At 33.1% G+C, this 26,393-nt stretch overlaps 1 protein-coding gene across 2 annotated transcripts; it reads left to right on the forward strand.

The window, feature by feature from the left end:
• Positions 1-12,590: 12,590 nt before the first annotated feature.
• On the forward strand, positions 12,591-15,342 carry LOC132724778 (uncharacterized). 2 transcript variants are annotated; one of them, XM_060709743.1, is made up of 5 exons: positions 12,591-12,712; positions 13,546-13,623; positions 13,775-14,032; positions 14,421-14,481; positions 15,061-15,341. In XM_060709743.1, exons 2-5 carry the CDS (start codon positions 13,597-13,599, stop codon positions 15,282-15,284), a joined length of 570 nt encoding a protein of 189 aa, XP_060565726.1. In that variant the 5' UTR covers positions 12,591-12,712; positions 13,546-13,596; the 3' UTR covers positions 15,285-15,341. The 2 variants fall into 2 exon arrangements, with proteins under 2 accessions (XP_060565726.1, XP_060565727.1); XM_060709744.1 differs by lacking the exon at positions 12,591-12,712 and having other exon boundaries at positions 13,540-13,623; positions 15,061-15,342.
• Positions 15,343-26,393: the final 11,051 nt, after the last annotated feature.

Genomic DNA, 26,393 nt, shown 5'->3' on the forward strand with positions numbered 1-26,393 from the left:
AAGATAGGGGGGCAGCTACACAACAAACACAGTACTAACGTATTTTAGTATTATCTCCCTTGTTTACACAATACAGCAGATGATTCATTATCATATTATGAACTTTTTTCACATTTAATGAAGACATAAATTATAATGTCAACTTGCGATAACGTCAATCAGTAACACATGATACAACTACGCATTAATGGAAAAATAGAAAATGCCGCAAAATAACAATATTTCTTCAAAATTATGTGTAAGGCCATATTTGAACATGGGAAAAACTCGATTTTGGTAAATTCCAAGACTTTTCATCATTGTCTGTTAATCCTTTACCATATATACGCGAAACAACGCACTTTTGACCCCCACCCTTTGAGGCCTCAAATAGTCAAAAATGTCCTATTTAGGCCTCAAACACTTGTTGTCGTTTGAGAAGTGTTGTCCCTTTTTTAGACGCCGCCCCTATCAGAAAGAGACATCAGAGAGCGCCAGAGGGTGTTTGATGGGGGCAAAAGCCACCCCCCCCCTCATCGCCAAGACGATTTTGGACTTGTGAGAGGCTAAAATTTGCCTCATGTCGATCAGAAGGTAACGTACCAAGTTTGGTGAATTTTGAAGGCTCTTTCATAGTTTCAAAGCAATTTGAACTTGTAACAGGAGGCTTTTCAATGAAAACAGCCTTTTTTTCACAAAATGCTCATGCAGTAATGGGCAAATAGAATTATACACCAGTCATATAGGAAACGCGATACGAACATTGTCGTCTGCCTGTCCCTAAAATGACTGAAAATGGCTAAATTATAACAATTATTAATATCACAATAAGTAAGACCGAGCATGTCTTAAGATGTAATTTTATGCATATCAGACTATAGTGTAGTCCAAAGATAACCCGCCAGCTTGATACAAAACCTTCAGGATTAAACTAAACAAAAATGGCTGTTGTCGCATGCTAACGTGAAGTAACGCCAGTTTATCGTCCGCTAAATTGCGAAAAATCAAGGAATCGCACGACACTACATCAGGAGATATTCTATAGAACACTAATAACAATATCCTGATAATAGACTATATTAAAACGTAATTAAAAGAAGTTGGTCTCCCCTTAGGGATTTGACACTTTGCGCACTGATTATTCACACCAAATCAAACTATAATAACAAATTTAACAGCCAGTTTCCATCCTACGGGGATGAGGTGCTTGGTGCGCCGACTGAGAACTAAAATAAAACTAACAATGAGATGATAATTTACTAAATCAGTAGACAAACTGCAAGAAATGCGACGCTTGGCGCACCGGCTACTCACATCAAATCAAACTAAAATAACAAGGGAGGTTTCACGTTATGATTACGGCACGGACATTCCATCACGTATATTCGAGTACATATACTCGTTTTATACTTCGACATGACTAGTAAGCTTAATTCAATGCCATAAGAATTTTGCCAGGAAACTTACACTAGAGTCAATCTCGGCCCTTTCCGTCAAACGTCGGGACCAGAAGTCCACTGATTATAACTGAACCGGAACATGTTGACGATAACAGTAACAACTTTATTGTAAAAACGAACATTTTTTGTCAAAAACGATTTGAAATCTATTCTCTATTGTATAAAACTAATAAAGAAAATAATCAATCTTAAAAATACTAACATTGGCTCTCCCACGTGGAGGAAATAAAAGTATCTATCTATCATACTGAAGGGAAACAAGTGTGCACATTTCATTTTTCACTTTTTTTCGAAGAGTCATTCGTTCTGGCAGTTGCTAATTTCATTTAAACAGCAGCTTTATAGACAAGTAAATGCACTAAAAGACTTCGTTTCGTGGTACCAATTAATATGCATGTATCAACTTTGTCACGCCTAAAATATCTGTGTCACTTGTCTTTTGATCACAGATATACCGACAACACAGGATGCGCTATCTGTAGATCAGCACGTGGTTTGATTACCGATCACCAAGACGTTATGCTGTAGTTTTAACTCCACGTTAGAATTACGTTTAAATATAAGACACATAACTTGATCGCAGACAAATGTGATAGTATGGTGGCATATTTATGCCACCAGATAACCTGATAACTAACTAGTTAATTAAGAGGTTAACTAGTTACGTAACTAGTTAACCTCTTAATTAACTAGTTAGTTATCAGGTTAACTAGTCACGTAACTAGTTAATTTTTTCAATAAATAAAAGATCATAACGTGAAATAAATGCATGTTAGTGCTCGCAACTGCCATCCTTTTAATATATTATTAGCTTAAAATTAAGAGGTTAACTAGTTACGTAACTAGTTAACCTCTTAATTAACTAGTTAATTAATAGGTTAACTAGTTACGTAAATATCTAACTAGTTAACCTCTTAATTATCTAGTTAGTTAAGAGGTTAACTAGTAACGTAAATACATAACTAGTTAACCTGATACCTAACTAGTTAATTAAGAGGTTAACTAGTTACGTAACTAGTTAACCTGATACCTAACTAGTTAATAAAGAGGTTAACTAGTTACGTAACTAGTTAACCTGATACCTTACTAGTTAATTAAGAGGTTAACTAGTTACGTAACTAGTTAACCTCTTAATTAACTAGTTAGTTATCAGGTGAACTAGTTACGTGAATACGTAACTAGTTAACCTCTTAATTAACTAGTTAATTAAGAGGTTAACTAGTTAGGTATTTACGTAACTAGTTAACCTGATAACTAACTAGTTAATTAAGAGATTAACTAGTTACGTAACTAGTTAACCTGATAACTAACTAGTTAATTAAGAGGTTAACTAGTTAAGTATTTATTTAACTAGTTAACCTATAAATTAACTAGTTACTTAAGAGGTTAACTAGTTACGTAACTAGTTAACCTCTTAATATTAAGGTGATAATAAGGGATGGCAGTTGCAGGCATTAACATGCATTTATATAGTTACGTAACTAGTTAACCTGATAACTAACTAGTTAATTAAGAGGTTAACTAGTTACGTTACTAGTTAACCTCTTAATTAACTAGTTAGTTATCAGGTTATCTGGTGGCAGAAATATGCCACCATATGATAGAGCTATGCAATTTTAACTTGATCGCACAACAATGTGGCCATACCACGTGACTTTTCGGGTACGGAGCACGCCGACTTTTCACCCGATTCAGGTATGTTTTTTTTTTTATTTATAACTTATTCATTACTCAACCGATTTTGATCAGATAAGGCGCAGAGTACCCGTAATTATATCAGCTTTCCACGGTTTATCAAAATTCTGAAAACCCCTGATTGATTTTTGAGAACATTCGAGTACAGTTTTCTTTTCATAGCCGGGCCGAGAGGAACGGTACACACTCAATTGTCATAACAAGCGATTTCTAGCAAGTCATATGTTTTTGTCACTATGTCATAGAAAAATGCATGTTAAATCTGATAGATTACTATGTCCAATGTATCTAGTGAATGCAGTTATGTTTAAGCATATTTTCGTAAAGTTATGTTGAAATGGTACGGATTCAAAAGATACGGTACACACAAAAATTTTGTCTCTGAAATAATTCAAAAGTAAAAACATGTATATGAAAATTTAATTTTAATTATAGTGCGAATGATTTTTTTCATAGTTATATATTTTATTAATTTAAACGAGAACCCTTGGGTCTGTTTTGCAATGTATCATTATTCTTACAGCTTCTGTAGTGCAATGTATCATTATGCTTACAGCTTCTGTAGTACAATGTATCATTATGCTTACAGCTTCTGTAGTGCAATGTATCATTATGCTTACTGCTTCTGTAGTACAATGTATCATTATGCTTACAGCTTTTGTAGTGCAATGTATCATTATGCTTACTGCTTCTGTAGTACAATGTATCATTATGCTTACAGCTTCTGTAGTGCAATGTATCATTATGCTTACAGCTTCTGTAGTGCAATATATCATTATGCTTACTGCTTCTGTAGTACAATGTATTATTATGCTTACTGCTTCTGTAGTACAATGTATCATTATTCTTACAGCTTCTGTAGTGCAATGTATCATTATGCTTACTGCTTCTGTAGTACAATGTATCATTATGCTTACAGCTTTTGTAGTGCAATGTATCATTATGCTTACAGCTTCTGTAGTTTAATGTATCATTATGCTTACAGCTTCTGTAGTGCAATGTATCATTATTCTTACAGCTTATGTAGTGCAATGTATCATTATTCTTACAGCTTCTGTAGTGCAATGTATCATTATGCTTACAGCTTCTGTAGTGCAATATATCATTATGCTTACAGCTTCTGTAGTGTAATGTATCATTATTCTTACAGCTTCTGTAGTGCAATGTATCATTATTCTTACAGCTTCTGTAGTGCAATATATCATTATGCTTACAGCTTCTGTAGTGCAATGTATCATTATTCTTACAGCTTCTGTAGTACAATGTATCATTATGCTTACAGCTTCTGTAGTACAATGTATCATTATGCTTACAGCTTCTGTAGTGCAATGTATCAGTATGCTTACTGCTTCTGTAGTGCAATGTATCATTATTCTTACAGCTTCTGTAGTGCAATGTATCAGTATGCTTACTGCTTCTGTAGTGCAATGTATCATTATTCTTACAGCTTCTGTAGTGCAATGTATCATTATGCTTACAGCTTCTGTAGTACAATGTATCATTATGCTTACAGCTTCTGTTGTACAATGTAACATTATGCTTACAGCTTCTGTTGTACAATGTAACATTATGCTTACAGCTTCTGTAGTACAATGTATCATTATGCTTACAGCTTCTGTAGTGCAATGTATCATTATGCTTACAGCTTCTGTAGTACAATGTAACATTATGCTTACAGCTTCTGTTGTACAATGTATCATTATGCTTACAGCTTCTGTAGTGCAATATATCATTATGCTTACAGCTTCTGTAGTGCAATATATCATTATGCTTACAGCTTCTGTAGAGCAATATATCATTATGCTTACAGCTTCTGTAGTGCAATGTATCATTATGCTTACAGCTTCTGTTGTACAATATATCATTATGCTTACAGCTTCTGTGGTGCAATGTATCATTATGCTTTCAGCTTGGTGTAAACAGGATTATTCAAAAATACAAGAACATCTTGAAAGTATGTCGCACTTAATTCAATTTAAATGTTGGCAATTAATATTTGGCTATAACATGTTAATATTACAAGTTATTGTTGAACAAGTGATAGATAGGAATTTGAGAAAAACAAAAGGAGATATTTGAAATCTGTTCTTGAAGAAATGCGATTTTCATAAATACTTTAAATGTTAATGTTTATGTGTGCATTTTATTTAAAGAGATCACGCTGAAGATTTACCACCTTCAGTCAAAGGAACAAAACTTTTCTCTATATAAAGAATAAAATGGTGGTTTCCTAACTTGACCCGCGTGGGTCAGGTGAGAGCGCTAGGATTTCACAATTGTTGTCAAAGTGAACTCTGGAAACATTAAAGAACACGTCAAATGAATGACTTAGATTTGTTTCAATCATAAAATATCCAAAATATCTGTTATTGTAACTTCAAGGGTTTGTTCAAGTCACGTGACTTGTTTTAAAACTATTTGGTGATTCTATTCGCGTCTTAATTTTGTTCAACCTATATAGATATATTTACGCGTTAAACCCGAAATAGATAGAATTTAAACTGAAACTTCAAGAAATGTCATTTTAGCGTGATTTGAGTATATACATAATATTATTTTAATAATTTTGTCATTATTTTGCCTGAACATCCCTTTAAAATCAACTATAGGGTATGTTTAAGCTTGATCTACACAGAATCATTGCGTTTAAAATGATTGTTCTATAGATCACGATGTATATCCAGTAACGCAGTTATGTGCAAATAAGTCTGGAATTGTGCAAAAGTAACACAGAATTGAGCGAATTAGTGGCTAAAACGAGAACCGCGATAAGAAAATGGACAAATATATACTTTGTATTGTACACCAAATTGGAAGAAATGAATTAGCTCATATGATTGCTGAGACATAATGCTTTAAACATCATCAAAAATGCTTCCATGAAAACGTTTATTTTTAAAATTCTTTTGTGAAAATGATGACCTGACTAGCGTATTGATGGCGATTTTTAGTCTCGTTGATATCTTTAAATACAATAAAAAACGTACATATTACTTTATGATCTTTTATATACGGTGTACCTGAGGCATTTTCCAATTACTCGTGTCATGTTTCACTTAATTTAGCAGATAAAACATAATTGAGACCATTTTTTACGAGGTTACGCCGAATTCGTGAATGAAGCACTGAAGCAACGGCAGTTATCTCATTAAAAGTCGCTAAATCCTTTTTTACCAGCTTACTTCTTATACATGTAGTTTGACAAATGTCTTAGGTATACAGAATATGAAAAAATAAAGTTTTATTTGTGTTAAAGGTACATATTTATTTGACGAAACACAAAACTCACATTTAAAACAGTAATCAGGTTGTCTTTCTCACGAATGATCTAAAAAAGTAAACATATTACTAACAAAAAAATGTAATGCTGGTTAAAGTATAATGTCGTAGCAGCCGTATGCGCTTATTCATTTCTTTAAATTTGATTTAGAATAAAATATTTTGGTTCGTTTACTTACTGTGTTATTCGTTTTTGCGATAGCGTTGCACAGACTCGGCGTTACTTTTACGTTAATTGCACATTCCTGCGTTACTGGATAAGTACGGTGAAAATGCTGTTGATAGACAAGATATTGTTATAACTCTGTGTTTGTTTTTGTAGTTGTTTTATGATAATCATTTCCTTTTTCAGAGAAATGAATAGAGAGACCAGCTCGTATGTATGTAGTCAATGTGAAAAAGATTTTAAGTCAAAATCCACCTTAATTCAGCATGAAAAGAGACACAATAGTTTGGCCCCATATGTTTGCTGATGCACCAAAACCAGCTTTTTTCTCAAAATTTGAATATTTAAACAACATTTTGCAAGGGACATATATTTCCAACTTACTCGTTACTTCTTGTTTGTTTTAATATTCATACTAGGTTTGGACAGTTCATATATTCGAACAAATAAATTCAATGAAAGAATAATCACACATAAAATGATGTCTATGTATTTCACAATTCGTTTCATAATCCGAAAAAAAAAATATTTCAAATGAAAAACAAAACAGCACATAAATTTTGAATGTGTTTCGTATCCCTGTCTAAAATGTTTGAGTTCCGTATCATTTCATTATAACTTAATTAACTTAATTGTGCTAAAACAACACAATATAATATTTTGAAGTGTTTATGAAAATCGCATTTCTTATAAAAACAGAATTCAAATGTCTACTTTTGTTTTCTCAATTTCCTATAGATATCACTTCTTCAACAATAAATTGTAATATTAACATGTTATAACCAAATATTAATTGCGCAACATTTAAAATCGAATTGTGCGCGACGTACTCTTAAAATATTCTTTCTTTAATTTTCGCATGATCCTGTTTACATCAAGCAGTAAACATAATGATATATTGCAAAACGGGTCCCCGGGTTCTCGTCTAAATTAATTAAATATATAACTAAAAAAATCATTCAAATTAGATTTTTATATATTTTACTTCAGATTTATTTCAGAGACATAATTGTGTGTGTACCGTATCTTTTGAAATAACAGTGTGTTCTGTACCATTTCAAAATAACTTTATGAAGTATGCTAAAAACATAAGTTCTGCATTCACTAGGTACATTGGACTTTGTAAATCTATCAGATTTAACATGTTTTTTTCTATGAAATAGTGACAACAAACATATGACGCGCTACAAATCGCTTGTTATGACAATTGAGTGTGTAGGCTATGAAAAGAAAACTGTACCAACCATTCAGGGCTTTTCAGAATTTGATATACCGTGGAAAGCTGATATAATTACGGGTACTCTGCGCCTTATCTGATTAAAATCGGTTGAGTAATAAATAAGTTATAAATAAAAACATACCTGAATCGGGTGAAAAGTCGGCGTGCTCCGTACCCGAAAAGTCACGTGGTATGGCCACAGTGCACTAATTCTCTGTGTGTGATTCGGTCACAACATGATCTTTTGGTAAAGACCGTCGGAATACTACTCATGACAACTACAGTAGCTATTCTCTATTGTATAAAACTAATAAAGACAAAACTCAATCATAAAAGAAACTAACTTTTGCGTCTTGAAAACGAATTGAAACGGAACATTTTCGTTATAATTTATTTCTGCCTTCTACTTACGCTTTAAACCGTTAAATCAAGTAAAAATTGAAATCCTATTTATAGAAACAATCTGAGATTACCGAAGTAACTAAAAATAGCTTAGTTTCCCGTAATATTACTTCGTCTGATTCCGCAGTAGGACGGAATCGCCCGAACTGGCACGATTGCAGCGGAAACCTAGACTGGTTTCCCGTCCCATCTTGCATTAACAAATGTAAGCAGGAAACCACCTAACCGGAACAACTTTTTTCTAAACAAATTTCCTGTTTATGTCCTGCAAAATGTCCTGCCAGCAGAACATTCGGTTTCATAGGGATTCTGTAGTATCTATTTTATGATCACATCCGTGTTATTTGTGCCGTGTGGCGGCTGTAAAAAGTCTCCCCGTACATTTAATCAATGATGTTATATTTACGATCCTTGAAGATCGTTCAGCACGACATTATTGTTGTGCTTGTGGTATTTTTAGTTTCAACTTTTCGGCATTTTCTAGTTGGGTGGTTCCAATATTTCTACTTGAATAATATTGAATCACCCTTAGGATATTTTGCCTGCTTTTTAAATTTTTGACGTCTTATCTGTGATACGCAGGCTTCATAACCTCTGATCCCCTTTCAAAATTTCATTTTAATTAGTTCCGCCCATTGATTTCTCGTTTAGGGCACACGATTTTTATTACTTGGGGACCATACGCCGCTTTTCATGGAATGGCACGGAAGTGTCACATTGAAGGTTCCATGATTACCGCCGTATTAACACATCTGCAGATGTTTCTAAATTCAGAATTTTACTATTTCATGTTTAAATGTTGAATTCTGCTTAAGCCGGTGCTAGGGGCGTGGACGGTAACTTGCACTTTCCAGTACCGTCCATGAACAGGCTCAATAAAACCGAGCCCGCAACATTTTCAATTTTGCCGTGTTGGGCTTTCTTTAGGGATTCTGTATTTATCTATTTTATGATCACATCCGTGTTATTTGTGCCGTGTGGCGGCTGTAAAAAGTCTCCCCGTACTTTTAATCAATGATGTTATATTTACGATCCTTGAAGATCGTTCAGCACGACATTATTGTTGTGCTTGTGGTATTTTTAGTTTCAACTTTTCGGCATTTTCTAGTTGGGTGGTTCCAATATTCCTACTTGAATAATGTTGAATCACCCTTAGGATATGTTGCCTGCTTTTTAAATTTGTCTTTTGACGTCTAATCTGTGATACGCAGGCTTCATAACCTCTGATCCCCTTTCAAAATTTCATTTTATTTAGTTCCGCCCATTGTTTTCTCGTTAAGGGCACACGATTTTTATTACTTGGGGACCATACGCCGCTTTTCATGGAATGGCACGGAAGTGTCACATTGAAGGTTCCATGATTACCGCCGTATGAACATATCTGCGGATGTTTCTAAATTCAAAATTTTACTATTTCATGTTTAAATGTTGAATTCTGCTTAAGCCGGTGCTAAGGGGCGTGGACGGAAAGAACCGTCCATGAACAGGCTCAATCAAACCGAACTGCAACCATTTTCAATTTTGCCGTGTTGGGCTTTCTTTAGGGATTCTGTATTTATCCATTTCAGTTATCTGCTGAATGTCAAGCCAAATGTCTTGCTATCAGGGGATTCTGTAAAATTTCAGTGTCCTGCTGAGTGTCGTTCCAGCAGAAGATTCTGAAAAAATCAATATCCTGTTGTATGTCCTGCTGTACGTTCTGCCAGCAGAACATTCGGTTTTTGTTAAATGTCTTGTCGAATGTCGTGCAAGCAGGAGATTTTATAAAAGAATTCTATGTACTGCTTATGTCCTGCACAATTTCCTGCCAAAAGAACATTCGGTAATTATTCAGTGTCCTGCTGTATGACCTCCAAAATGTCCTCTCAACAGAACATTCGTTTTCAATGTCAAATTGCTTGCCGAATGTCGTGCCAGCAGTGGATTCTGAAAAAAGTCAATGCCCTGTTGTATGTCCTGCTGTATGTCTTTCCAGCAGAACATTCTGTATTTTTCAATGTCCTGCTGAATGTCCTGTCGAATGTCCTGTCAGCAGAACGTTTCGTAAAATTTCAACGTCCTGCCTTAGGTGCAACCGAATGACGTCATGCCAGCAAGGGATTCCGTGAAGTTTCAATGTCCTGCTGTACATGCATAATGTTCTGCCGAATGCGGTCAGCAAGGGGTGCTGAAAAGATTCAGTGTTATGCTAAGAGACCTGCTAGCAGAATATCCGGTTTCAATGTTCTGCTGAATGGCCTGCCAAATGTCGTGCCAGCATGGGACATTTGAAAAAAATCACTGTCATGCTGTATGTACTGCCAGCAATTTCAATATCCTTCTGAATGTCCTGCCAAATGTCGTGCCAATAGGGGATTCTGAAAAAAAATCAATGTTACATTTGAAAAAAATCACTGTCATGCTGTATGTACTGCCAGCAATTTCAATATCCTTCTGAATGTCCTGCCAAATGTCGTGCCAATAGGGGATTCTGAAAAAAAATCAATGTTCTGCTGTATGTCCTTCTGTATGTTCTCTCGAATGTCTAGCCGGCAGAGGGTTCTGAAAAAATAATCAATTTTCTGCTGTATGTCCTTCTGTATGTTCTCTCGAATATCTAGCCGGCAGAGGGTTCTGAAAAAAATAATCAATTTTCTGCTGTATGTCCTTCTGTATTTCCTCTCGAATGTCTAGCCGGCAGAGGGTTCTGAAAAAATAATCAATTTTCTGCTGTATGTCCTTCTGTATTTCCTCTCGAATGTCTAGCCGGCAGAGGGTTCTGAAAAAAATAATCAATGTTCTGCTGTATGTCCTTCTGTATGTCCTGCAGTATGTTGTGCCAGCGGAGCATTTGGTAATTACAATGTTAGGTCTAATGTCCTGTCGAATGACGTCATGCCAACAAGAGATTCCGTAAAGTTTCAATGCTCTGCTGTACTGGTATATGTTCTGACGAATGTGGTGCCGGCAGGGGATGCTGAAAAGATTTGAAGTTTTAACATGTTAATTGTCAATATCCTGCTGTATGTCCTGTCGAATGTCCTGCAAGCAATTTCAATGTCCTACTGATTGTCCTATTTGGTTATTTTCAATCTCCTGCTGTATGTCCTGCCAGCAATTTCAATGTCCTACTGAACGGCCTGTCTGCAGGGGAATCAGTCAATAATGAACGTCCTGCTGATTGTCTCCGCCTATCTTCTGGCAGCAATTTTAATGTCCTGTCGAATGTCGTAGTGAATGTCGTGTCGAATGATGTAAAAGCAGGTTATTTGGTAAAGTTTAAATGTCTTGCTGTATGTCCTACAGAATATCGCGCCACCGAGTCGGTAACCTTCCAATGTCCTGCTGAATGTCTAATGTCGAATCCTGTGCTAAATTTACATATGTTTTAAAACTATCAATAAGATCCGTGATATGTCCAGTCGTCGCTCGGCCATTATCTCTATTGAGACCACAGATATATTTTATACACACACAACCCCACATTACTGTGTAGCATCCTTGTAACTTAAAGAAATCTCCACGTGAATGCATCCTCTAAAATCCTGAAGATTATTTTGATAAAAATAATAATAATAAAATCATTTTTCTCTCTCTCTTAAGTATTGATGTTTAACACATGCTGTACAAAGCTTGATGAATCAGAAATAAAAACATTAGTGATTAATGATCATCAAGACATACAACGCAATTTCCACAGGTCTTGTTGATTATAGTGCAAAAAAGCTATTACATCAAACTGCGTTTGCATTTAAGAGATGATGATAAAGGAATATAACTGCAATAGCGAAAATGCATTTTTGTCAAGTTTTCCTGCAGCAAAAAAAATCTTGGTGGGGAATTTCCTTTTGACATAAGCAAACTAACAATTTGCGCTTTTTTCTATATATACAGTGTACACAGAAATAAAAACAGAAAAAACTTGCGGAGCAGGAAGGGTCAAAGGAGTCATAAAATTGATAAATGTTTAAAAAAAAATATCAAGTCAAAATTCAGGTGGTCTATCTTGACCGCAATAGAAAACAGATTTAAGTGATTGATATAAATACTGTATTTTATTTGCTTTTTATTTTTCAATAAGCACCGTGAACTTGTAAAAAGTGTAACCGGTTTTCAAACTCCAGTATCGATATTTCCAGCAAGAAGTCTTTTACCACAATGACAGAACTCGTATTTAGAAATATTTTTATTTTCCAGCAATAATTTTCATGATGAAAGTTGTAAGACTACATGTATTTGATCATATGGTATATTATCACGATATTGATTTCTCTATATGTTTATCGTATGTTAAAAATTAACAAATGTTTGAAATATGAACTTCATGATGTTATCAGCGGGAAATGATTCATAATTAATGAAAGTGCAACATTGTTTTTATTACATAAAAAGCCAAGTATCTGTCAGTTATACAAACAGCTGGTATAACTTTTTACGTACGTAGGCCGTCCTTTCCGACAAAAAGCTGGTATGTCTCTATAAATATGCAACCATTTCCCTTATACTTTATCTTGTGATTTGCTTTATACCAAGGTAAGATTTTGTATTTTAACTTTTCATAAATTTTCTTGAAGCATGTTTAATTTTTAGCTCGATTGCGGCGACTGAATCTGCCAATGCAACTAATGCAGAACAAGATCATCCTGCACGGTTGTCGTCAGATCATCTGATCTGTATTGCTCGATATACAGTCAATGTTGATTTTGAAAAAATACATTAAAATGATAAATGGTTGTGTCCAGCTTGAAAAATAGACAACCGTTCAAGATATTTAGCGTGGAAAAGGTTAATGTTATGATTCCTACTACTTTTAAAATAATTTTTAAAAATCAAGTGCATTGATAATGTTTTCACGAGAGTATTTAGATATTTAATTACCAAAGTTAGTGTTAATTTCTTTTAAATTACCTCTAAAACGATAAAATAATACATGTACCTAAATAACTCTAAGCTGAACATAAGAGTGTCAAAGCTAAATACGCCGACTGTTTATCAAATGATAAGTGAGGAAATTGTTTATCATGACAGAAAAAAATGAAAATACATGTATGTTTCTAGTCAGATCTCACGAGACATTGTACCAACTTGAATTAATTTTTGTATTTGTTGTTTATTGTTATATTCTTTTTTTTCCCAAGACAGTTATCCGGGATGTATTTCTTTACCTATATTCAAACAGAATCAGGATAAAATAATGCTACGTTTTCTTTTCGTTCGGAGTCTTGTACCGTATTTATATTCAACAAAAAAAAGGAACGCCGAAATATTCGTTGTTTTACTGCACTCTGCAAAGTTAATTGTAACTTAGAGTACAAATGTATGAAAGTAAATGGAAAACAAATCCTATCAGTATAAATTCCTTTCAGGGCATCTTTCTGTTGGCTATTTAATACATTTACTGCAGTGACAAAAGAACAATGGGAAAGTTTCTGATAACATTTTTGGTGAGTGTTTTCTACTTATTTTACTTTACTTATATGTAAATTACATTTTATTTCTTTGGTTTCCTGAACAAACTTATTTTTTAAATTAAACAGGTTTAGGTTCGTGGATATTTCTTAAGGGTACTTAAACATGGATACATGATTTTTTCAGCTGTTTGTATTGATAATAGTGTTTATAAAAGCATCGAAATCGAAGCCGAATAGTGGTGAAACAAATAAAAATAAATCTGCAAGTTCAAAATCAAGAAGTTTCTCGGATGGGAAAGGAAAGAAAAATGAATCTGCAAGTTCAAAATCAAGAAGTTTCTCGGATGGGATAGGAAAGAAAAATGAATCTGCAAGTTCAGAATCAAGAAGTTTCTCGAAAAAGAAAGGAAAGGGAAACGGCAGATGTAATGACCACGAACAGGTAAATTAATTTGAATCACCTTATAATGTTTCCGCTTTAATTGAATTGCCGTTTTGACTTCAAACAAAATTATGAAAATAAAAATATTGCTTATATTTCATTCGTTATGTTTGGACTACATGTATATCAAGTTTATATTAATTTGGGGTGAATGCACAGATTGTAATATGTACTGAGCAACCTCCTTTAAAATGTACCCCCGATATTTCAAGAAGATAACTCTGCAATTATACTAATTTAGATGCACCTGATAAATGCCTTAAATCAACACTTACTTTGCCATTTTGTTTGCAAATGACACTAAAACGATAAAACAATATTTTGTATATTTATTCTTTCAAATATTAAATTATTTTAAAATCCTTATGTATACCTTCATATACTCTAGTGTCCTGATGGCTATGCATGCTTATTGGCAGAGGGGAAAAAAGTGAAGAAATGCCTTCAGTGTGAGTAAAGATGTTACATACTTAAATATACATTAAAAGCATTAGCATTGCATTACAGCTTTATTACAATTATGTCAGTTTCTTTTGCATAATTGTGCAATATCATTTTTTTGCACATATTGTGTTAATTATAAATTACTATAGAATCGTTCAATATCTCCGCTATCTCTCCGCATTATTTCTATTATTGTACCGAAAAATAGCTTATTACTGAAATATGGAATACTTAAACAGCCAAAAGAACATTTTCGTTCCAGTGAACTGCCCGCTTAAGGATTACGGACCTAAATGGTCACCAAAAGGAATCAGCGTACCAATACTTTTTTTCCTTTTCTATATACATGTAGTGTAAGACAATCAATATTCAAATATAAGCAAACTTAATCATAACCATCCATTTTTATTTTGTATTCATTATTTTTAGTGCCACGACATAGGGCAATTACAATGGTCAAATGAAAGTATTGTAATATTGTTGTCAAAGTGTTTTGCATGTACATGCCCGAGAGCCAAATCAACCTTAATTTTTTTTTTCATTACCACCCTATTTATAAAAAAAATGAATAATTATTCTTTTAGGTAATTGTTCGGAGACAAGCCAATGTTATCTTGAAAGGGAAACGACGTTCTGCAATTGCTCAGGAACTGGGTTCACAGGACAATATTGTGAAACAAGTGAATGTGATATAATTTGCTTAGAATTTAAATTTCTTTTAAAAGAAAAAAACTTCAGCCTTTCAATTTGCTTTAGTCTTTGTTTTTCCATAACAAGATTCTTATGTATTGATTGTATATTTAACTGACATGCTAACTTACTTTTAAGATATTATTCATTTTTCAACCGAGACATATTTTTAAAATGACTTACAAATAATTGTGCTGCATCTTTTTACATTTTTTGTTGGGTAACCGCCCATTTTCCAAAAGGGGGGGGGGGGGTATCAAAAAAAGAAAGCAAACTTTTTTACATTTTTTGGGGCAAACACTTGGAATAATTGGAAATTTCCGCTTTTTTGTAACCAACCCACCCAAACTTTTTTTTTTTTAAATATTTCCTTTTAAAATTTAAATTTTACCGCTTTAAAACCTTCGATGAAAATTGTTATTTTTTTTTCAAAAAAAAAAAGTTTTGGAAAAAACTTAAAAAAGGTTTTTTTGGAATTTTTTTTTTCCCATTTAAAATTTTTTTTAAAAATTTTAAAAACAGTATTTTTTAAAAAAAAACGTTGAAGGGAAACCCTCAAACTGAAAATCATAAGAGTAATTTTAAGTCCCTTTAAAATACTCAAGAAAAAGGGAAAAATAAATTTTTTACTGTGCTGTTTTCGATGTACACTAGAGTCTCTATTTTTCTTTTTCAAAATAAAAGGGTAAATTAAGTTTTTTCCAAAAAAATTTCCAACCCCTTTTTTTTTTTTTTTTTCTAGTGCTTTTTCGAATAATAAATTTTTTATTATCTCAACCCGTCCCCACTGCCAGTTTCCCTTTTGTCGGCGGGTATCCGAATCACATATTGGTTTTAGATAACAGTTTAAGAGGAAAGCCCCAAATTGCCAAATTTTTCCCTTTAAATTGGAATTTTTTAGGTTAAATTTAAACCATCTTGTATACTTTTTCAGTTTTTTAAAATATAAATTTATATTTTTTTTTCCCCATTCAGATTTTTCCAAAAAAATTGTTTTCTTAAAAAAAAAACGTTTTGATAAAAATTTTTTTTAATATCAACAATTATAAAAAAGGAAAATAACCACATAAAATAGCACACATAGAGGCGGGGTTTTAATATATAAACGTTATGTCCTGGCTCCACTGACCAAGCACTCTTAGTTTACGTAAAAAGTGACGGTCTAGCTTAAAGTCAATATGCATCGAAATATTACTCTGTTTTTTCAAATATAATGTTTGAATGCATGTTGCTATCTATAAAGGAAAACAATTCTCTGTAGATTTATCACAAATTATTTGATACAAACGTGACCCTTTTTAACTTTCAATAAATTGATTTGCAACATCTTTGGATATTGTGACATGTCTATATAAAGTTTTGAAGGGGGAATTTTTAGTTTTCAAATACAAAGGAAAAAGTGACCTGCTGAGAGTACAGAACCTTACAGACTAAAATAGTTGTGGCACTATTTATTAAATACTTGTTATGCAAAAACAAAGCGGAAAGCTAATTACATTTAGTAATATAGCCAGTTAGGGAAAAGTTGTATCCCTTATCTTGATTGATTAATGACGTTTGAATATAACAACCACTACAACTATATACTTACACATTGTATCAATATATATAAGCTTTATTACAGCACTTTATCTTCATTCAGTTAATTTCATTTCCAAGAATTTTCTATTTGTTATACTAATAAAAAGGTTATGAATAATCAAAATTTGTTTTTATTTAATTTGACAGAACCTTGGATTGGTTTATCCGATACGGAGGAGGAAGGCGTTTTTAGATGGATTAATTCCGGGAACATTTTTACATACCAACCTGGAGGAGGCTGGGTAATATCCGATGCCTTTAACGGTCCATTCGTGGAAATTATGGACTGTGGGGTTTATCTTTCAATTTTTTTTTGGGAGATTTACTTTGGGGTGCCCAAAAGGTGTTTTTCAAAGAAACCCAAACCTTTTTAGTGGCGAGAAAAGCCCGCTTTTTAATTTCAGGTGTTTTTTTTCATGAGAAAATATAATATATTAACACAGAATTTTAAAAGGCACACTCCCCAAAATTTTCACAATGATTAACCCAAAATTTAAAAAACCCCCCACACTGGGCCCCTAAAACATATAAATAAAGAAAATTAAAATAATTTTTACGGTTGCAAAAAAGAGGGGGCTTTTTATATAAAAAATAAAGCCCGAGTTTTTTATTTGATTTAAAATAAAATTGTACCCTTTTCAACCAAAATTTTAAAAAAAATCTGATTTTTTCCCTTGTTTTTTGGGTAGAGGACAGAAAAAAATTCTATCCTGAAAGAATGTTGTATGCTGTCAATAATTCAAAATATATTAGAAATTGTTAAGATATTGTATGTTATAAGCAGAACAGTTTTAATCGTTGAAACCAAAATTGCGATAAATATATCAAAGAATTACTATACAACTGTTCTATTGCAGTAAAATGGAGAGAAGATGGGACGCAGTCTATGGACATGACATTTTGTTTTATTTAGGTCGTTATAATGAGTACTGTTAACTGGTTAATCAATGAATAATAATATTGTTGATAAGTGGGATTTTGTTTTTCTTTTGTTCTTTCAAGTTGTAGCTTAAACTGTTCAGTTAATGAGAGACAATATTGTTTGTCAATGAGTGTTTGTTACATTTGATGTGCATTATGTATTTTGTTCTTTAATTCGTTATTATACATTTTCTTTATTCCTTAAATTGTTTAGTCAATAAATAATGATATTATGTTTACGACAATGTTAGTGTAAATAGAGGTAGTTATTTAAATTTATTTTGTCATCTTATATCATGTGGGTTATAATAATAAAATTGATGGGACAACAAATTGCGTTGTTTTTTTAATGATATAATATATAGTTACTTCGGTCTAATTCGCTATAGACACTGTACAGTTTTATTAACTCATCTCCGTTAATGTTCCTTATAGCTGCAAATTTGGCAAAGAAACATAAACAAAAAATGAGCCGCGTCACGACAAAACCAACATAATGGGTTTGCGACCAGCATGGATCCAGACCAGCCTGCGCTTCCGCGCAGTCTTATCAGGATCAATGCTGTTCGCCTACAAACCCTATAACAAGTAGAGAAACTGATAGCGAACAGCATGGATCCTGATCAGACTGCGCGGATGCGCAGGCTGGTCTGGATCCATGCTGGTCGCAAACCCATTATGTTGGTTCTGTCATGACGCGGCTCAAATATCTTTCGGTGGTTCATTTCACAAGCAATATATATAGATGTGTATGATGAAGTAATCTTACACCATTAGACTGCTGGACCGGGTTGTTCTAAACATTGGTTAAAATTAACCAATGGATAGCTTATCTACTGTTTAAATCCTTAACCAGCGGCCAGCTATCCGGAGGATGAAATTTCATTGTTCGACAGTTAGATAGTACCCTGCCTACTTAACCAGTGTATTGCGTATTTATCCACTGGTTAAGTATCACAATGCAACAGGGCCAGTTAGTGATTCTGGAAACAAAATGAATGATACATTTCTAAGAATTAGGAAGCTCCCAAAGAATTGATTTAGCATTTTTTGTTCTTTCATGTTTTTGGAATTACACAAAAAGTATATCAAAGGCCTGAAAGTATCGAGAGATCTATTTTTCCCTTAGACACTCACAAGAAAAAATTCAAAAACTACTTTTAATAAATTTTGAATTGAAAATACTTCCATAAGATGGAAAATATTCTAACTAAGAAAATGAGTACTTAGACTTGTATGTTTTATTTAAAAATAAGAAAGTTATGATTGTTTTATTGAATTTTCTAAACAACAACAACAAATTGAATTTAAAAGGGTTCTAAAAGCAATTTTTAAGAAATGTTCAATTCAATTTAATCATATGAAATGTTCTAGTTAAGAAAGAATAAACATAATTATATTTGTAAGAAAAATCTGGTTTCAAACATGTTTTATGATTTTTACTGTTTTATAGATAATGACTAACCTCTGGTTAAGAGCATTATCCGATGGTCATAGGACTGGTTAAAGTTAACCACTGGATAGCGCAACAGAATTTATCCAACTGAAAAATTTTAGCCATTGGATAATGATTTTATCCGTTGCGTTGGTTATCACTAACCAGGCTTAATCTAAGCGGCCAGTGCAAACCACATTAACCGGTGTAACGAAATAAAGTGACCAAATAGAATTTTGATTCCCGATCTATATTTTTCAATGAAAGTAAACTCCCGGTCAAAGTATTATGACCTCCCAACACGGGAAGAAAATGACATTCGAGAAGAATTGTGATCCCCACGCCCTTATATAATGACACCCTGTCGTTTGTTGTCATGTTTTTAAGAAAATAATTATGACCCTTTCATAATATACGAGAAGATTATGACGGTTTTTAGTAAGAAATGAAGAAACTTGAAACTTTTCTAGTTAATTCATGATTAAATTTCAAGACTGGTGACACTTTATCTCGAAGCTCTTTTCTCTTTGGTGTGTATAGCGTTTGATTAATTTATTAGAGAAGCAAGGAAACATATACTTCTTAGTTATACTTTATATAGTTAAAAGTTAATGATTAAATGATGAATTTAGGGTTTAATGTTTATACTGGCCAGAAGGACTGCTATCTGTCATTCTGTATCCAATTGAGCGGTGGGCGAGTTGTTAAAGTGTCTGTCTTTCCACCCTGGGATCATGGGTTCGAACCTTTCTGGAGGTCTAAGGTATGTAAGACACCATTTCAGGTTAGTTCCAAGAAATTAACTCTGAACATATTCGTCCTTGTATTAGCTTCAAGTTTTCATCATGATTGAGAGAAGATTTATGTGTATTACCTTAGTCAGTACTTTATAATTTTTGGACGAATTCCCACGAATACTTTCCGGTTGGAGAGAAGGTGATGACACATTGAGTCTTAAATCGAACCAGCATTTTAAAAAAGGGGGAATTATTTAAAATATTGCTTTAAAATAATAACTGGGGAGAATATTTTACAAGTTACAGTTAACTGGTATTTATTTTCAGCAAGATTTATTATGTATTCATAGAAAAGGGGTCACCTTTTTTTGTGGAATAATGACTAGGTGTCAGTATTCTTTTTCTATACACTAAACACGATTTTGGATGAACGGACAGACGGACAAAGCGATAAAGTTAAGCACACCTCAAGGACGTATTAACCAATGTTTTTAACAGTTCCATATTGTTTAAGTTTCTGCTAGATATGATTAGGTCAACATTTTGTGCTATATACTACTCTCACAATGTTTTACTTTAATTGGATCACTTTTAGTATAGAATTATGACCGGTGAAAAAAAAATGACATTATTTCCTTTTAAAATATATACTCCACGGGCAGTATATTAATTATGAGCCATAAAATCGAAGTAAAGGAGTCCGCTCTTGGAAATTTAATCATCTCCTAAAAAGTATTCTGAGTATAATTAAAGCATGAACTTGCAAAAGCAAAACATCTCTATCAACGTGAAAAATAACTTACAAAACTTATATTTCACCAATTACTGATTACTTTTCAAATTAATTGGGAACATGTAGCATATACACAGTTGTCTTTTCTGGAATCTTTAAACTTTCAAAATAACAATTGAGAAATGTACTCATCAAATTATGATATAGATAAAAAGTAAACAATTCTCAGTTTGATTTCAAAACAACGCGGGACACTTATTCTGATATTTTTTTTAAAAGTGAATGCAGTCGAACAAAATAACAGTAAATTTTGAATGAAATTTGTGAAATTTGGCAGCTGCAAAAAAGTTGCCACGTACTTAATATCAATGTTGGTATATTTTCCAGTCTTTCGGGGATAAATGTAAATTTCCCTTTTTAAAACCCCAATAAAAATTTTTTTGCAAGGGGGCGTGGTATTTTGAAAACTTTTTAGTTTTGCCCCATGAACAGACCCCCATCAATATACAAACAGGTTTCTGAATTTTTTTCCCAGAGTGAGCCCACTCTTTTTTTTTAAAGGGGGTATTTTCTTTTTTAGGAGAAAAAAAAATGCCCCAAAAAAATAACATAAAAACATAAAAATTTAAAACAACCCTTTGACACTTCTATAAACACCACACTTTAAATTTTACATTTATAAGGGCGACAACTCCATGTCTCTTTATCATAAAAGTCTATTGTCTATAGCCTCCCTTTTTATAATGCGTATTATTACCGAATGTAATAATCACGAAAAAAATTTTAAATTAGGAAAAAAAACTTCGGGTTAAAGAAAACGGGCATAAAATTTTTAAAAGATGAATTTTCATATTGGGGAAAAATTTTGAAGTTCATTTACTGGAGGAACCCCTTTTAAAGTGCCCCATTCGTTATATCAAAAGTTGGCAAAATTTGCTGATCCCCAATCTTTTCAGTTTCAAAAAAAATCTTCAAGGAAAGCCAAACACCAAAATAAATTTTTTATTAATTGTTACAGTTATCAATTTAACATTTTTTTCTCTTGTTTCCTGGTTCCTCTATTCCTATATGAATACCGTTTAACCAACATGTGAACATGTTGCCTCTTTAAGATCTTAAAAGCTTAACCTCTTAACCTCTGATCCCCTTCCAAAAATTAGTTTAATTTAGTATTGCTCATTGTGTCGCGCATTCTTTTTAATCAGTACCAAACGACGCTTGTTATGGAATGACTGGCATGGAACGCTTCACATTGAAGATTCCATAATAATCGGCGTATGAACAAATGCCTGGATGTTTCCAAATTTTTAAAAACCCCAAATTAAACATGTGTAAATGTGAAAATGCTTTTAAACGGTGCTAGGGGGGTGGGCGGTGCTTATACTTTTCCATACCACTAGCCCTCCAAAAATAGGTTTTTTCAAAAAATAACAAAGCAAACCCTTTTTTAATTTTTCGATTTGAGCTTTTAATTTTTTGGGATTCTGTTTCTTTTATATTCGTTTGGCACACACAACGTCAACAGGTTGACCGGGAAACGTTTGAAGAATAATGTCACCATTCAGAGATTTCTACAAGAATATGCAATGTGCACTGTGGGAGAAATAGGGGATTAAACCGAGCTACCGGGCTTATTCTATGGCGTATTTGACTTGATATTCATTCATCACGTTAGTAATAAGTCATGCTTGATGGAATCCGCATCTAGACAATGACCAAAATCGCCAACGTGTTTGTGAAAGGCCAAGAAATTGTCATAAAATACCCAGTTTATTCCACAAGTAAAGTTTCTAACATTATCGAAGGTGACGAAACGGGGATACATTCCATTAAATAAGACAAGGTCAAAGCAGGCAAATCATATTTAACAACGAGAATTACTAAACGACCTGACATTGCCAACAATTTACAACCTGCGATGTAGGTTCTCTATGCTAACCGTTAGACTTCAGAGGACAGTTCTATAGTCTGGAGAGTAAATCAATGTTCGGTAGGATTTATAAAGATGATGCGTCGAAATATCTCGATGGATGAAATTACAGCTGCGTACAGCAAGTAGGAAAAGCCGTCTTCATGTACAACGCTCCTTCTCGATTTTAAACAGTTTCTGAAGGATATGAGCCACGTCACGACAAAACCAACATAATGGGTTTGCGATCAGTATGGATCCTGACTAGCCTGCGCATCCGCGCAGTCTGATCAGGATCCATGTTGTTCGCTTACCAACCCTATTACAAGAAGAGAAATTGATAGCGAACAGCATGGATCCTGATCAGACTGCGCGGATGCGCATGCTGGTGTGGATCCATGCTGGTTGCAAACGCACTATGTTGGTTTTGTCGTGACACGGCTCAAATACGTGTTACGATCCTATCACCAGCTATACTCATTTGATCTTGTACTCTATGATTATATTTTTCCCAAAACTGATAAGTTTCTTGCTATTTCACATGTTTTATTAAAGAAAAGCGGTATTTTAATGCATAAATGGTATACCGGTTTCGTATTGTTCAATTTGAGTTCAATCTTAAATAATGAGGTAAAATATATGTAAAAGGGATTTGTTAATATCATAATTGAACATATAAACAAACGTTCGAGAAATTAAATATTTTACAGTAAAGAAGCATTTTCTGATTATTGGACTATGGCAGAAAATATCATTTGTTTGGTATTTATAAATATAATGTTATTAATTAAGTGTTTTCATAACGGCCTTGTTATTGGGCTGAAGACTGTCATATAAGCCTGAGGCCAACGGTCCAAAGCCCGAATACAAGGCCATTATGAAAACACTTAATTAATGACAATTTTATGAATTAACTACACATAATCTAAAAAAGTTAAGTACATAGTGAACAAAAAAAACTAATGTGAAATTCTCTTGTTGTGAGGTTCTTGCTTTTAAAATGTCTCGGAAATCTACCTTGCAGCAATTCAACATGGCGAATTTTGTAATAAAAAACAAAACCATGCAGATTCATAATGGCCGAGCTGGAGAGCCAATCAAAATTCTCCAATCTCATAACATTAAAGACCGTACTTTTTGCATAATGGCCTTGTTTTATGTTCATAATGTCGTGGAGAAATTCATATTCGAGTTACATTTTGAAGTTAAAACGTGCCTAATATTGAAAAGTTTATTAATAATAATCGATACATTCAAGTGTCTAAGTTAAAACTGTATGTATCAGAAATCTTTAATGTTTAGGTTGTACATGAGAGTTCTTCAAATAAACGTAAAATTTTCATTTTTCCATAAACGTAAATGTATTTTCTTAAAATTGTCCCTCTTTTGGATATTTTCTCTGTTTAGAAACAAAAACTTGTACAATACGCTAAATGACACAAAACAATAGATATTTTGATGTATTAGTGAGAAATATTTAAACATTTACATATTTAAGTATGTATAACTGACATGAAGGTAAACAAAATTAGGTAGGGACAGTCCTACGTCATCAGTTAAATTGGTGGTCGCGTTACAAAATCAAAGCACAGAAGGCGCTGAATTTGTTTGGGTCTCAGAATGTCAGAAAGGTGAAGGTTGTGAGATTATAAACCAATTTGTTTTTGTATAGTGCCACCAATGCTTTCCAGTGTTTTAACTTAGTAAATTGGCTATAAGACTAATTGCAACACTGATAGTCAATTCAATGTTTATTTTTGACTTAAAAAATGAAAAAAATGAGTTGCCTCAACTGGGATTTGAACTCCACACCTTTCGATTCATAAGCGAGCGTGCAAACCCCTCGGCCACGGTGAAGTTATATGTTACCGGCCTGAAGAAAACCATATTATTCTAAATTAGGGTTTGTAACTCTTATTATTTCGACGCTAAACCTGTTGTTTAACACAGATGTAAATAATCATGGAGCTTACTGTAGGCATGTATATCTATAAAGAATTAAACAATATTAAAAATCTTCGACCATTCGGGAACTACTTTGCTTGAAAATTAATGCGCCTGTCATTTGACAATCTTTACGCATTGATCTCTGACGACCCAAACAAATAAAACCGACTTTCTAAATCACGTTTTTGTTTTATCTAAGGACAACTTAAAACACTTTTTATAGTGTTTATTGTAATATACGTATCGAAATCTATTTAGATCAGAAAAACATGCCATTCTTGGCCACAGTCCTTTAAGACGGATTGAAAGTAGTTCTATCACGTGCTTTTAGATGTAAACAAAAACAGTGTAATCTTTGAAAATGTATAAAGTTATATTTTATATATATTTTGACATCCAAAAGAAAATAAAGTCAATTCCAGTAAAATTATGATTGAAAATATGTCTGAGAATCATAATCAATTTACAAATACCCTCTGATATAGAATTATAAACAAATCCGAATTAATGTCAACCGGTCGACACAATAATTAGAAGTATATAAATAATGAACTGTTTACTTTTATATCTATAAATTTCCTTGATTAGGCATTTTACTTGATATATTTAAGGAACCTTATTAAACAAATCTCAGCATTAACTATTTGTGTATATGTTAAGTTTCTTAGGATAGGTTAGACCGAAATACCGCATTCATTCTGTGTATTCTTACTCGAGTTTATAAATTACTTATTTACAACGTTTGCCATGACAAACATTTTCTTTAATTAAAATAACTGTTGAAAACTATTTTTTCTCCTATTCAAATCTACTAGCCAATCACATTAAACATTATATATATACGAAACAAAACCATACGTTAGTTAAAAATTGTGCAATCCTTACTTTATTATTCCGGACTTCTGTACTGGTCCTAAAGTGGTCCGTTTAGTGATTGTATTTTACTACCTTTTGTGAAAACTATGATAAATACTTGAAAGGAGAAGAAGGTGAATTAGCAATTAAAATGGCGTATTAACTACGTTCTTTCAATTATTTCATTACATTATTTGGGCATCAAGCGTCAAGAGGTAATTATATTCTTTTGATTCTCTCAGTTTATTTATTTACACATGGTAAGATGAACCCAATGAAAAACGTGTCAGTTTATAAAGTCCGATTGCGATGGATTTGTTGCGATATAGTATGATAACAATTTAAGGCAGGTGTAATATTTAAATGAGCCGCGTCACGACAAAACCAACATAGTGGGTTTGCGACCAGCATGGATCCATGCTGTTCGCTTACATAATCTATAACAAGTAAGGAAACTGATAGCGAACAGCATGGATCCTGATCAGACTGCGCGGATGCGCAGGCTGGTCTGGATCCATGTTGGTCGCAAACCCATTATGTTGGTTTTGTCATGACGCGGCTCAAATCTATTAAAATCGTTGATTCACTAGTTCATGAAGTTAAACCAAATTAATTTTCAAGAGTTATATACGTTTCAAAATACATGTACTATGACTTTTAGGTCCATTGGGCCGGGTTTTTTTGGCTGTGTTTATTTTTTATTTGAATAAACTTTAGGCATGTATCCATGTCACTATAGCAGATAATTTTTTTCTTTTTCTTCTTCTGCTTCTCATTTCATGGCTTTCATGCATGTAACTCTAAATATCAGTTTTTCATATTAAATGCTTTGAAATACGCACAAAAAAAAGAAACCAGTTAACTGAGGATCAATATCTGGCGTGTGCCCGCTCATAGAATCAACATGCCGTTTTAAAGGAAAATAATGACTGATTTCTACATATAATTCATTTCTTTCGTTTGTAGAAGATGTGTGGAAACTAGAACTATGTTATCCGGCACTCGTCGGATCTCTATGAAATATTATTTCTAAAAGTTACTTCAATGATGATTGAAATTTATTGAAGCGATCTTGTACTATTAGCCAATCAGATTCATTTTATCATATT

This window comes from Ruditapes philippinarum, unplaced genomic scaffold, assembly GCF_026571515.1.
Source record: "Ruditapes philippinarum isolate M1 unplaced genomic scaffold, ASM2657151v2 ctg6668_1_1_1_1, whole genome shotgun sequence".
In the NCBI taxonomy this organism is placed as follows: Eukaryota; Metazoa; Mollusca; class Bivalvia; order Venerida; family Veneridae; genus Ruditapes; species Ruditapes philippinarum.

What these genes read in the sequence shown, in the direction of transcription:
- LOC132724778 (XM_060709743.1), top strand. Translation starts at nt 13,597, where the DNA reads ATGGGAAAGTTTCTGATAACATTTTTG. An exon ending in AGTTTCTGATAACATTTTTG is followed by an intron (nt 13,624 to 13,774) that starts GTGAGTGTTTTC and finishes TGATTTTTTCAG; the next exon opens with CTGTTTGTATTGATAATAGT. An exon ending in GATGTAATGACCACGAACAG is followed by an intron (nt 14,033 to 14,420) that starts GTAAATTAATTT and finishes CATATACTCTAG; the next exon opens with TGTCCTGATGGCTATGCATG.